Below are 12,434 nucleotides of genomic sequence, written 5' to 3'. Positions count from 1 at the left end.
GATGGAATCTTTTCAGGAGTTGGAGATAGTGTTTATAACTGGTCCATGTTTCACAAGCACACCGTACGGTTGGTTCAGTGGTACCTCGGTTCTTAAACAAAATCCATTCCGGAAGCCCGTTCGGCTTCGGAAAAGTTTGAAAACTGAGGTGCGGCTTCCCATTTGTTGCAAGAGCTTCTTGCACTCAGTGAAAGCCACGTCACGTGTTCAGGTTCAAAAAACATTTGAAAATGGAAGCATTTCTGTTTTTTGTTGTTTGGGAACCGAAATTTACAACAATGGAGCCGTTTGGGAACTGAGGTTCCGTTGTAGTACAGTGGTACCCTGGTTCTCAAACTTAATCTGTTCCGGAAGTCTGTTCCAAAACCAAAGTGTTCCAAAACCAAGGCGCACTTTCCCATATAAAGTAATGCAAAATGGATTAATCCATTACAGACAATTAAAAACAACCCCTAAAATAGCAATTTAACATGAATTTTGCTATCTAACGAGACCATTGATCCATAAAATGAAAGCAGTAGACCAGACTTCAATCTGCTACCCAGTATAAAAAACGGGGAGTGATTTCCCCATTGCCATTGGAGGGATAAGGGAGCGGGGTGTGTGAAGGGGAGTTCAAATGGGGGGGAGGAAAGGGAGACACAAGTTCTCTGAGGAGCCAGTTGGCTTCTCTCCCTGCCCCCCAGACCAGCCTTTCTGGATCCCTCCCCCCCCCGAGCCCCTTCTTCAGGGCTGGCCGTCCCACACCCTGTGAGGGGATACCGCGGCATTCACTTCTGGGGCCGAGTCGCTTGGCGTTGCTTTGGGGCCCGGAGTGGCGGCTGCGGGCAACACCAGGTACCAGAGGAGGGGGTGGTTGCTGCAGTGGCAAGGCCTTTCCTCGCTCAGCGCCGGCCACTGACGACACCTAGAAGTGGAGATGGGGGTCGTAGATGCTGCAGCCACGGTGCGGCAGAGGGACCCAGTGCCAGGGAATGGCAGCTTGGTACAGCCTTTCTTCCTTAAGCTCCGGCCGCGGCAGCAGAATCTGTCAGCGGAGAAGGGGGTTGTGGATGCTGCAGTCACTGTGGCGGCAGAGGGACCCAGCACCAGGGTGTGGCAGCTTGGCACGGCCTTCCCTCACTCAGCGCTGGCCACAGCAGCGGAGAAAGGGATTGTGGATGCTGAAGCCATGGTGGCCCCCTTCTCAGCTTCCAGATTTTCTGCTGCAGCTGGCATTGAGCGAGGGAAGGCCGTGCTGTGCAAACAAGGGATGTCGCTGCCGCTCCGCGGCGCTGGGTCCCTCTGCTGCCACCGTGGCTGCAGCATCCACGACCCCTTTCTCCACTGACAGATTCCACTGCTACGGCTGGCGCTGGGCGAAGAAAGGCCGTGCTGAGCTGCAGCATCCACGACTCCCTTCTCTGCTTCCGGGTGTCTCCAGTGGCAGACGTAGCCAGCGCTGAGTAATGGAAGGCCAGGTCGGGCGGCAAGCGAGCAGGCAAGGGAAGTGTGGCAATCAAAACCGAAGTGCACCCCCCCCCCAAACGGAGTACGTTTGGATTCCAAACCAGAACATTCATTTTCGGGTTTGAAGTGTTAGGGTTCTAGGTAGTTTGTGAACTAAGCTGTTCAAAAACCGAGGTACCGCTGTACAATAGCTTTGTAAAAGGCATTTTGGTTTCCCTGTGAATGTCCTGGTTCTCAGACACTCTGTACTTCAGTTGGGAGAAAGCTGCACTTGCAGAGCTCGAGCGGTGCTGGGTTTCTGCTGTCGAGCAGTGAAAATCATGTCCACTGTCCCCCTAGAACAGGGGTCAGCAAACCTTTTCAGGAGGGGGCCGGTCCACTGTCCCTCAGACCTTGTGGGGGGCCGGACCCACCCCCTCCCGAAAGCATCCCCCCTCCCGAAAGCCTCCCCACCTATGCCACTCACGCCGCTGACGCTGCCTCGTCTTTGGCAGCATTAGCATTCTCTGCCTTAGTGGGGCACAGAGCCCATGCCGCTGGCCTGGGTGGTGGAGGCAGCCTCCACGATGCAGCGGCTTCCTTCCCGCTTGGCCGCTTCCTTCCTGCTTGGCCACCTTAGCGGGAAGGAAGGGGTGGTACCCAGATGCCACTGGTCTGGGTGGCGGAAGCAGCCTCCGCGCCGCTGCTGCTTCCTTCCTGCTCGGCCGCCTCAGCGGGAAGGAAGGGGTGGCACCCAGATGCTGCTGGCCTGAGTAGCCTCCGCGCTGCCACCACTTCCTCCCGCTCGGCCGCCTCAGCAGGAAGGAAGGACCGGCGCCCAGAGGCATCCGTGGCTTCTGATTGGCTGCAGGTGTTTCCTGCAGCCAGTCAGAAGCTGTGCCAGCGGCGCTGCCCGCCCAGAGGCATCCGCAGATTTTGACTGGCTGCAAGAGCTTCCTGCAGCCAATCAGAAGCTGTGCCGTGCTGCGTCGCGGAAGTCAGTCTCACTGTGGCAAGGCCTCTGCGCCGTGCCTGTTTAGCGCGGGGACTGATTGAGCGGGCGGCAGGGTCTGCAAGGTTCGCAAGCTGAATTAATGAGCCCGATGGGCCATATCTGGCTCGTGGGCCTTAGTTTGACGACCTCTGCCTTAGAAGGTCAAAAAGCATTTTGGAAGTTAGGAAGGGTCACCTCGGATATTGTTAAGCTCCCCAGCTGAGAGTAATTTTTTCCCTGTAATGTCTTTATCGGCATCCAGTGTTGGTGCATAAGCTCTTAGAATAGTAGCCTGTTGGTTTTCAGCAAGTTTTATTCGAAGGGTTAAAAGTTGCTCATTAATGTTGGTAGGGACTTCTGACGACAGCTTCACAAGATAGTTTTTGATAGCAAAACCTACTCCATGTATTCAATGTTCTTGTTCAGGTAGACCTTTCCAGAAGAATGTGTAGCTTCCTTTTTCTTACTTCAGTTGTCCCATACCTACTCTTTGAGTTTCTTGAAGCACTGCAATATTGATGTTACAACATTGCAGCTCTCTTGCAATTATGGCAATTCTGCATTCGGGATGCTCATTATCTGTGTTATCCAACCAAATTCCTATCTTCCATGTTCCAAAGTTCAATTGTCTTTTACGACACCTGGGTGGTGACCCCACTGGGCGTGGTTATCCAGTTAGGGGGAAAGGGAGGCAGACTAGGAACGTGCAAGCCCACTAACTACAACACACTCACATCCAGCAGGTGAGACAGCTGTCAGCATCCCACTGCTGCCCCCCGCCTCACTGCCAGGAGCGGCGCGGCGGCAGCAGGAGACCCCATTAGCTAAAGTGGTGTTTCAGGTTAAGAACAGTTTCAGGTTAAGAACAGACCTCCGGAATGAATTAAGTACTTAACCTGAGGTACCACTTTATAGAGATCCTTGTAAATAACTCAGTTTTTGAAGAGCATTCCAATCCTCTTTTGACCTACTAACCTCTGGGCCTACTAACCTGTTGGGAATCTGGTATCACACACACAGAGAGAGCGAGAGCGCAGTAGTGTGGATCATGGTCTTGCTCTTGCATGCAGCAGAAAACCACACAGAAAGCAGGGTCAGTAATGTCAATATGCTTTTACAGCTGATGAAGTAACAGATACAGTGGAACCTCGGGATGTGAGCGGGATCCGTTCCGGAGCCCCGTTGGCATCCCGAATGAAACGCAAGACGCGATGGTGCGCGGGTCGCATTTGGCCGCTACCACGCAGGCGCGTGACGTCATTTTGAGTGTCTGCGCATGCATGAGCGGCGGAACCCGGAAGTAACGCGCTCCATTACTTCCGGGTTGCCGCGGAGCGCAACTCAAACGCCTTCAACCCAAAGCGCATTCAACTTGAGGTATGACTGTACAGCAAACAACTCTGGAGAAAGTTGTGCAATGTAAAAAGAATAAGTGCCAGCTTTCAGTCTAATTCAGACACATCTACATAGAGAGTTTCCCCATTGCTCTAATTCCAAGACTCCAAAAGCACAACCAACACACATTAATCACACAAATGTAGCTTGAGTTCTGTGACATCACCACAGAAACTGGCTCATTTGACCTTGCACCGGTGATTTCCTCGCTCATTGGGAAATTAGCTCCTTTTCATGTCCAGCTATTCTAATATGTTGGGTGTGTGCGCCACAAAAGCTCAGTGGTTAAACTCTCCACAGGAAACAGCTGTTTAGCAGAGTTGTTTTTATTAGGCCAAGACCAACACACTATTTATAGATGTTATAAGTCATATTCTCTCTCTGAGCCCAGAGCAGGTTCCTTGCTTCAAAGTCCTTGCCATGACAGAGTCCACAAGTCCTGAGATCAGCTGCTTTCAAAGCTGCTTTCCTGCAACTCTTTGCAAAGTCTTCAGTTTTCCACACTACTCCATACTCTGTGCTATCTCATATGGAATGTTGTAACTTGAGCTCCTTATCTATGTGCCAGTTCTGCCTGGCAATACTGATAAGACAGTCACAAGAAGCCTGCAGTGACATTGTTGGGAATGATTCCTCTGATTTACTTTTTTTATTTTTTTAATCCCGCTACATTCCCCCATTACATTTTTTCTTTTTTCTTTACTTTCCTGCTTTTGTGCCCACTTGTGCTCTAAACAACTACAAACCTTAAACCAAGAGGGATGTGTTCTATGAGGAAACACTTCGGATTTCCCTGACAGATTTTTTCTGGAAAGTACAGATAGTGGGTGCGTGTCTCATCTTGACAGGAATCCTGTTCCACAGAACAGGCCTCCCTTTCCCAGACTTTGACTGTGAAATAGATTTACCTCACACAATTCACAAACACCACTTCATTTTTTTAATTAAAAGGGGGGTTGTGGGCTTGTTTTTAAAGAAAGGAACTAGGACTGTTTCCAAGTGTTTTGTTTTTTGCTGATAACTGACAGGAAAATGTAGAATAAACAGATTTCCAAATGTTTCCCGTTCATACGTGTCACTTAAAATTTGTTACCTAGGAGCATTTGGATTTCAAACCTTTTCAGGCTATGGTGTATTAACAGGCTTGGAAATAAATAGTTGTTGGAGATCTTAAAGTTGCAATAATCTCCATCTCAAAATGGAAATGGTGGCATTGAGGCCTGTTTTTCTAACTGACTCGCTTTCCTCAGCTCTGGTTCTCCATGATCCTCTTTCATTCTTGGCCATTAACAACAGCTGGCCCAACAGGAATAGTGTTTTGGGTAAAGCTTTTAATAGGATAGAGGTAAATTAGCGGAGGTGTACTACAAAAGGTATTGTGGCTTGGTGAGGGGGATAGCACCCTTCATTGTTAGTGCAGAAGGAAACCTTGTGGCTGAGGTGCAATATTTTTGAAGAACCGGCTAAACTCCAAAGCAATACATCATCAAACATGGAGTCCCTGCAGCGGCAAACAAGCCTCCCTCAGATTCTCCCCATCTCACAGCACTGAGGCTGTTTTTTTAATCAGTGACCCATTTCTTTGCCTTTTCCCTGGCAATGTAGAATGCCCTTACCTCTGCTGTATGTGAAACAGCAACTATCAGTTGCTTCAGATTACAGTAGTACAGTGGTACCTCGCAAGACAAAATTAATTCGTTCCGCGAGTTTTTTCTTCTTGCGAGTTTTTTGTCTTACGAAGCACGGTTTCCCATAGGCATGCATTGAAAATCAATTAATGCGTTCCTATGGAGACTGCCTTCAGACCAGGTCCAGGGACAGAGGGGAAGGCGCGCTGCGCTTCCCCACTATCCCCAGAGCTTGCAGGGCTGGCGGTGGGGAGAAGGGCTTTTCTCCCCGCCACCAGCCTTCAGAAGAGGTCCGGGGACAGAGGGGAAGGCGCGCTGCGCTTCCCCGCTATCCCCGGAGCTTGCGGGGCTGGCGGTGGGGAGAAGGGCTCTTCTCCCCACCACCAGCCTTCAAAAGAGGTCCAGGGACAGCGGGGAAGACGCGCTGTGCTTCCCCGCTGTCCCTGGAACTTGCGGGGCTGGCGGTGGGGAGAAGGGCTCTTCTCCCCACCGCCAGCCTTCAAAAGAGGTCCGGGGACAGCGGGGAAGACGCGCTGCGCTTCCCCGCTGTCCCCGGAGATTGTCCCCGGAGATTTCCCTATTGGCTTTCGTCTTGCGAAGCAAGCCCATAGGGAAATTCGTCTGGCGAAGCACCTCGAAAAACGGAAAACTCTTTCTTCTTGCGAGTTTTCCGTCTTGCGAGGCATTCGTCTTGCGAGGTACCACTGTACGTCCGGTTACGAACGGGATCCGTTCTGGAGGCCTGGCCGCATCCCGAAAGCTTCGTAACCAGAGGTGCTCTTCTGTGCGCACGCGAGGCACGATTGGGCGCTTCTGCACACGCGTGGCAAAACCCAGAAATATACACTTCCGTGTTTGCCGCATTCGCAACCCGAGGATTACGTTACCCGAAGGTAACGTAACCTGAGGGTCCCCTGTACTGTATTACTGTATTTTTCTCTTCTTGCATTTATTTGTTTCTAGAATGCTGTTATTATGATTCTGGCTTTTTTGTACTTGGGTTTTAGGATTCTTTTTGATAAAAGAAATACTAAATGGCTTATAAATGTGTTTTGGATAAATAAAGTGAGTTATTGAATCTGCTTTCAAAGCTGCTGAGGGCGCAAACTTTCAGCAGGTGTGAAGGTTTCAGCCACTGGACGAAAAAGAAATGTGCAAAAAAGCATCAAAGCAGAGCCAGTGAAAAAGAGAAAACAAAATGGCTGCTCTTGTCTTCCTACAATTGCCAGGGAAAGCCAAGAGCAAACAAAGAGGAATTGTGCAAGGGAAGCTTTTTCCTGGTGTGACGAATTGTTCTGTGCCTGTTTAAAAGGCAATAAAACTTCTCAGCCAAACAGAGACAGAAGGTTTAAAACTATTTACTGATTATCGCCTCCATACACATTACAGGAAGTCATCCATATTGCACATATAAGACAAGATGCAATCTATAAGTTTGCTAAATACTGTTATATGTTAAATTTAACCTTATTCCAGCACAGTCCTAATTTCTGTGAAAGCTTTGTACAAAGTTCTATTTTTAGCGGTTTTGTCCATATGTCAGCAAACATTTATTCAGTAGCACAGTACACCAGTTCAATTTTGCCTTGCTAAATCATATACATGTTTAAACTTAATGTCAATATGTTTTGTTCTCTTGTGCATCTCTGCAAAGCTAATACATGCCTAATTGTACACTTTCATAGCATTTTGCATTTGCATGCCTCTGTCAGGTAACAGGTTTTTAAACCAAGTTACCTCATGACACGCAGGGGCAGACTTATGCACTTGAGTGCTACAGATTTCTACCAGATTCTGCTTCTTGCTAAACCAATCTGATTGATTACACATGATCACTATGCCTGATGTGGACTTTTTGTCACTAAGATCAGACCCCCAATCTGCATCAGTGAATACTTCCAGCTCACCAGATCCTTGTGCTTAGACTTTTAAATTGTGGTCGACTGTGCTATTTGTGTATCTGATTATTTTTTTGACTGCACACCAGTCTTTTTCAGTAGGGCAAACTTTCTTCTAAATATTCCTACTGCACTGCTTATATCAGTGCTTTCAACGTTTTTCTGAAAATCAGTTACCATAGGAGTTTTAACCATTTACAATATGCCACGTTCAGTGTGTCTAACAATTGGATCTTGCCTTTTAATTCAGACAAAAGCTTTCATTGCTTTTGTCTTTGTTTACTTTTTCAGATTCAGCATTCTGATCGGCTTGTGTATAAAAACACAATGTCATCTACATAAAACAAAACCAGATTCCTGCAGCTGTACTATGGGAGGGGGAAACTATTTCTGCCAACTTGGGGAGAATTAATCCTTTTTTCATGTTCCTTAGCAGGGAGCAGGGAGATGTACTTCAACAACATCCAGACAACACCATAACATGTGCTGCTGAAATAAATAATAAAAATTAAAATGCCTTTTTCTTTCACGCAGGGAGGAATTCCACTTAACTTCCAGAAACACTCCCCCATCCCCTCTGGCCTCTTCTTTAGATGATGGTTTTGAAGAACAGACCAATTGTTGAGTACCCTGGAAGTTGCTATTGAAATATTGGCAGGACCAACCTTTTAATATCGTTTGCCAGGTGGGGCAGGCAGCCCAAGACCAGGACAATTTCTCAAGCTGTCAGCAGGCACATAGCTGTGAGATTTGGGTTTCCTAAAAGTGAAGAGCAGATATGGAGAAAGCTTCAGACGGCTCGGGCAAAGTCCCCCAAATTGTACAGGTTATGTATTTTAAAGGGCCCCAAAGGCCTGCTTCTCAGCCGCCTGAAACTGGGCTGCCCCAGCAACAGGAAGCTCAGTGGCAAGAATTCCTGAATGCACTGCAGCCGCCTCATGCGGGAAGGGCAAATTCGTTGCCCACGGAGCAGGTGCCATGGGACGATGCCAGGACATTCCTCTCCGCCTTTGAGCAAGTTGCCGAAGCCTGCCGGTGGCCGCGAGAAGAGTGGGTGGGCCGCCTCCTGCCGGCGCTGAGAGGCGGCATGGAACAGTTCTTCTGCCAGCTGGATCCCAGGGACAGGACTGACTTCCTGAAGGTGAAGATTGCCCTCCTTCGAGCAGACGCCATCCGCAGGGAGTCTAAGCGCCAGCACTTCCGACAGTGCCGCTACCAGGAGCTGGAAGGGCCGCGAAGAATTTACAACCAGCTGAAAGAACTCTGTCGGCAATGGTTGAAGCCGGACAAGTACACGAAGGATCAGATCCTGGAGATGATAATTCAGGAGCAGCTCCTGGCCATGTTGCCACCTGAAGTCCAGAGCTGGGTGAAGGAGTGTGGGCCGGAAGACTGTATTGAGATGGTGGCTCTGGCAGAGGATTTCCTGATGGGGCGCCGCTCTGCCAGGGCATGGGTCAGGCAGGTGAGAGATGAGTATTTAATATTCATTGAGTGCCCAGCGGGTGGGGAGTGTCCAGAAGAACATGGCCTGTGCTGTGCTACTACACATTTACCACTTGTTAACCCCCTGCCTGTCAATTTGCAGATTTTTTTCAAGGTGACTTACAGACAACATTAGAAGCCTCCCAATATGGCTATTTGTGGTAGATGGTTGTGTGGGAGTGAGGAGACAGGCCACCTGAAGCAGGCTTGGTGCTCCGGTACTTACATATATGTTTCAGACAAATTTTTAAACCTGTAATCAGAGCTTGCATAAAGAAATATTTGGTTTGATTTTGATTTGTCTTGTATTAAGCAACTTGGAGGGAAATGGCTTCTTCCAGATCACTGGTCTTTGGCTTTCCTCTCCCTCACTCTCCTTGCACCTTCCTTACACGGCAGTGGGAAGTAGATAGCACTGTTTTTGGGGGAGCGGCAGTAGCCAATATGGCCGATAGCCAGGGGTGATAGGAGTGCAGCATCGGGAGGGCCGCAGGTTCCCATGACGTTCAGACTGTGATACTTGTTTCAGGCTTTTTCAGCTGGCAATACATTGCGACTCCTCAGCCGCCACCAGCACAGCGCACCTCACCCTAGGGAACCACAATGCACTGCCAGCTCAAAATGGCCTTGATCAGCTGAGAGACAGGTGGTTTAAGGAAGCCTGCTTCACAGCTGATCAAGCCCCCTGCCTCTGGCTCATGCGAGCCGAAGGCATGGGGCATCTTGTTTAAACTGCTCTGCTAAGGGGCACATGCGCAGCTGCCCACACCTCAGCAGAACAGTTTAACACACACACCCGGGCTTGATAAGCTATGGGGTGGGCAGGTGGCTACCTGCCCCATAGTTTTTCAAGCCCCTGTACTGCTCTAGCTCCCTCAAGCAGGAGCGCTATAGGGTAGGACTAGGCAGTTTCAGACATCGTGATATATCAGTACCTCACAATATTTAGCTGCTGATATATCACAGTGTTGAAAACCACCTATTGCTCAGCCCTAATGGAGAACCAGTAAGCCACCAGATGTTGGACTCCAACTCCCATCATCCAGCATGGAAATGGCCTGGGGATTATGGGAGTTTGTAGTCCAGCAACATTTGGAGACACTCGCAGGTTTCGCCATCCCTGTGGCAATACTTGTCTGGAGGACTAAGAAAGTAGAACCAGTGAAGTCAGTTGGCTCTACTGATACTATCCTCCTAAATTAAGTGGCAGAAGAACAAGGTCTTGCCTATGAGACTTATCCAGATCTTACTGCTGTTGGCCAACATTAAAAAAATAATGGAGGTGGAGGGAGGTGGCAGCTGAAAGGCTTAAGAAGGGGCTCAGTGGGATACAGTGCTACATTTGAATATTGATACTGACAGGAACTTGATGACGGTGAGGATCCTCTAGTGGGGGCGTGCTCCCTTTTCTCCCTTGCAAGAGGGAGAACCTGTTCTTATTTATTATTTAGTTAATGAAATTTATATGCTGCTCAGTTTTAAAGAAAAAGGGCAGCCTCAAAGCTGTTTACAAACAGATCATCGTTAAGAAAAAAACAATAATTTCTCTTACCAGCTTCCTAAGTATATCCTGTCATCTATGCACCAGTGATGCCCCAGACTTGTCTTGCTGTAGTCAGTGTTTAGTAAACAAAAGCTACCGTTCTTTTGGAAAGAGTCAAGACGGTGTTTAATATTTCCTGTTAATTCCTTTTTGCAGTAATAACAGTAAGCTGAAATAGCCTGGTGGTGGTAAAAGAGCCCCACTAATTAAAATTGGGTGTTTATTAGTCTTTGGTGCACTGGTTAATAATTTGCAGATTTAAAACGTACAGTCCAGGTTAACTGACTTCAGGTTGAATCCAGACTCAAGTCATTCTTGAAGTAGACCCACTGACTGCAGTAGTCACCTTCCCCGTTGATTTCAGTGGGTCTACTTGTGAGGATGAGCGACAAGGAGTAGACAAGGCAGCCACATAAATTAAAACGTTTTCAGTTTTGACCGGGGGAAAATGGAAGCGAGAGGGGACCACAGTGGTGCCGTTTATCTGTAGGCTTCCAATGATTCATCTTTGTTGCTTTGATCAGGTGCCAGCCACAAACTCCCGGGAGGCAGAGGTGGCTCTGCCAGATGCCGCTCAAAGACAGCTCTACGCGGGGGTCAGCCCGAATGTCATGTCTGCAGTGGGTAAGGAGTTGGAGATGCTCTTCCTTTTCTGGCAGTATGGTATAGAATGTTCTAAATAATCCACCCCAATATGTTTCAGTTTGGAATAAATGGTAATCCTTCAAAGTATAGCAACTGCATTGTGCTTCAGCTTTATTTATTTTAATACTCATCTCTCCACACTTGCAGTAGTAGGAACTGTGATACTTTATTGACCTCTCCTGTTGTCTTTCTCTCTGCTGCATGCACCCTGGGTGTGGGGGGTTTGTATGTTACGGCTGTAAAGTTTTACTTGCAATGAAAACAGAAAATATTGCTGAGAAATGGTAATAGAAAAGAACACAACCCTGTGGGCTGCACCACTCGAGTTACATTTTCATTGCCTGTTTCTCGCCTTCTTCCACACGTTGCAGTCTGAATGTCTACAGAAGGAAACCTTCACCCCACAGGCTCCCCACTGCAGATGTTCAGCTCCCAGTGTGTGTGGGGGGCACGGGGACATGATGGGGAGGGGGCCAAAAGGTCTCATCCCTGTTCTCCTCCCTATGTGTGAGGGGCACCACACCTGAAAAAGATAGGTGAATGAAGGGATAGAGGAAACCATTCCACCTGAAGGCCAAGATTTGTATAGAAATTTGTCCACACTACCCAGATGGCAAGAAGAAAATATGAGTTGGTCTAACAGTATTAATGCCTTGTTTTTGTTGTGAAATGGGTGAGGGCAGTGAGAATACTGGGAAAACCATTGTTCTTCTTTCCATTATTATACCAGTTAGTTGCTGGGAATCAGAAGTGCAGCACTCACATCCTGTGGGAGAGGGCTGTATTGATCATGTTTCGTTTGGGTGATTCCCATTGAGGCACTTGGTTGGCCACTGTGAGAGACAGGAGACTGGTCCGGATGGGCCTTGGATTTGATTCAGCCAAGCTGTTCTTAATTCTTCTTTGTTATTGACGTCTTCCCCCGCTCCTGTGTTTTGCAGCCAATGAAATGGCACCCATGAGGAACTCTGCTATGGTAGTACCTCCTGTATTAACTCCTGACGGACAGGGAATGACTGGTGTTAGGCCAACTGAGGTATGTGAAAGTTTGATAATGGTTTCATTCAAGGCCTCTTTTTTTGGCAGGAACTCTCAGGAGCAGAGTTCTGGAACCTTTTCCCCCCTCAAAAAAATCCATTTTATTACAGTCGTACCTTTGTTCTCAAACAGAATGCATTCTGGGAGTCCGTTCAACTCCTGGAACCATTCAAAAACCAAAGCATGGCTTCTGATTGGCTGCAGGAGCGTCCTGCAGCTAATAGGAAGCCGTGCCGGACGTTCAGCTTCTGAAAATCATTCAAAAAAACGGAACACTCCCTAGTTTTGATCATTCGGGAGCTGAGGCACATCTGTATTATTATTTAACCCTGATTGGCTGGCTCTCCACTCGGCCAATTGCAAGCGGGCAAGGGGGTGGC

At 48.3% G+C, this 12,434-nt stretch overlaps 1 protein-coding gene and 1 non-coding gene across 4 annotated transcripts in view; both read left to right on the top strand.

The window, feature by feature from the left end:
• LOC128408975 (zinc finger protein Xfin-like) overlaps positions 1-12,434 on the top strand; it is a 51,841-nt gene that overhangs the window by 11,198 nt on the left and 28,209 nt on the right. For all 3 annotated transcript variants that reach the window (XM_053379074.1, XM_053379072.1, XM_053379073.1), the window contains 3 exons: positions 7,878-8,808; positions 10,896-10,995; positions 11,958-12,052. In XM_053379074.1, coding sequence (XP_053235049.1) covers positions 8,122-8,808; positions 10,896-10,995; positions 11,958-12,052 — 882 coding nt within the window. In that variant the 5' untranslated portion in view covers positions 7,878-8,121. The remainder of the gene's footprint in view (positions 1-7,877; positions 8,809-10,895; positions 10,996-11,957; positions 12,053-12,434) is intronic.
• LOC128409697 (small Cajal body-specific RNA 15) lies at positions 9,965-10,096 on the top strand. Its single transcript, XR_008329308.1, has one exon. It is a non-coding gene; the product is annotated as a small Cajal body-specific RNA 15 (non-coding RNA).

This window comes from Podarcis raffonei, chromosome 2, assembly GCF_027172205.1.
Source record: "Podarcis raffonei isolate rPodRaf1 chromosome 2, rPodRaf1.pri, whole genome shotgun sequence".
NCBI classification, from domain to species: domain Eukaryota; kingdom Metazoa; phylum Chordata; class Lepidosauria; order Squamata; family Lacertidae; genus Podarcis; species Podarcis raffonei.
The sequence above is the reverse complement of the archived record's forward strand: the minus strand, read 5'-3'. Positions and strand labels throughout refer to the sequence as shown.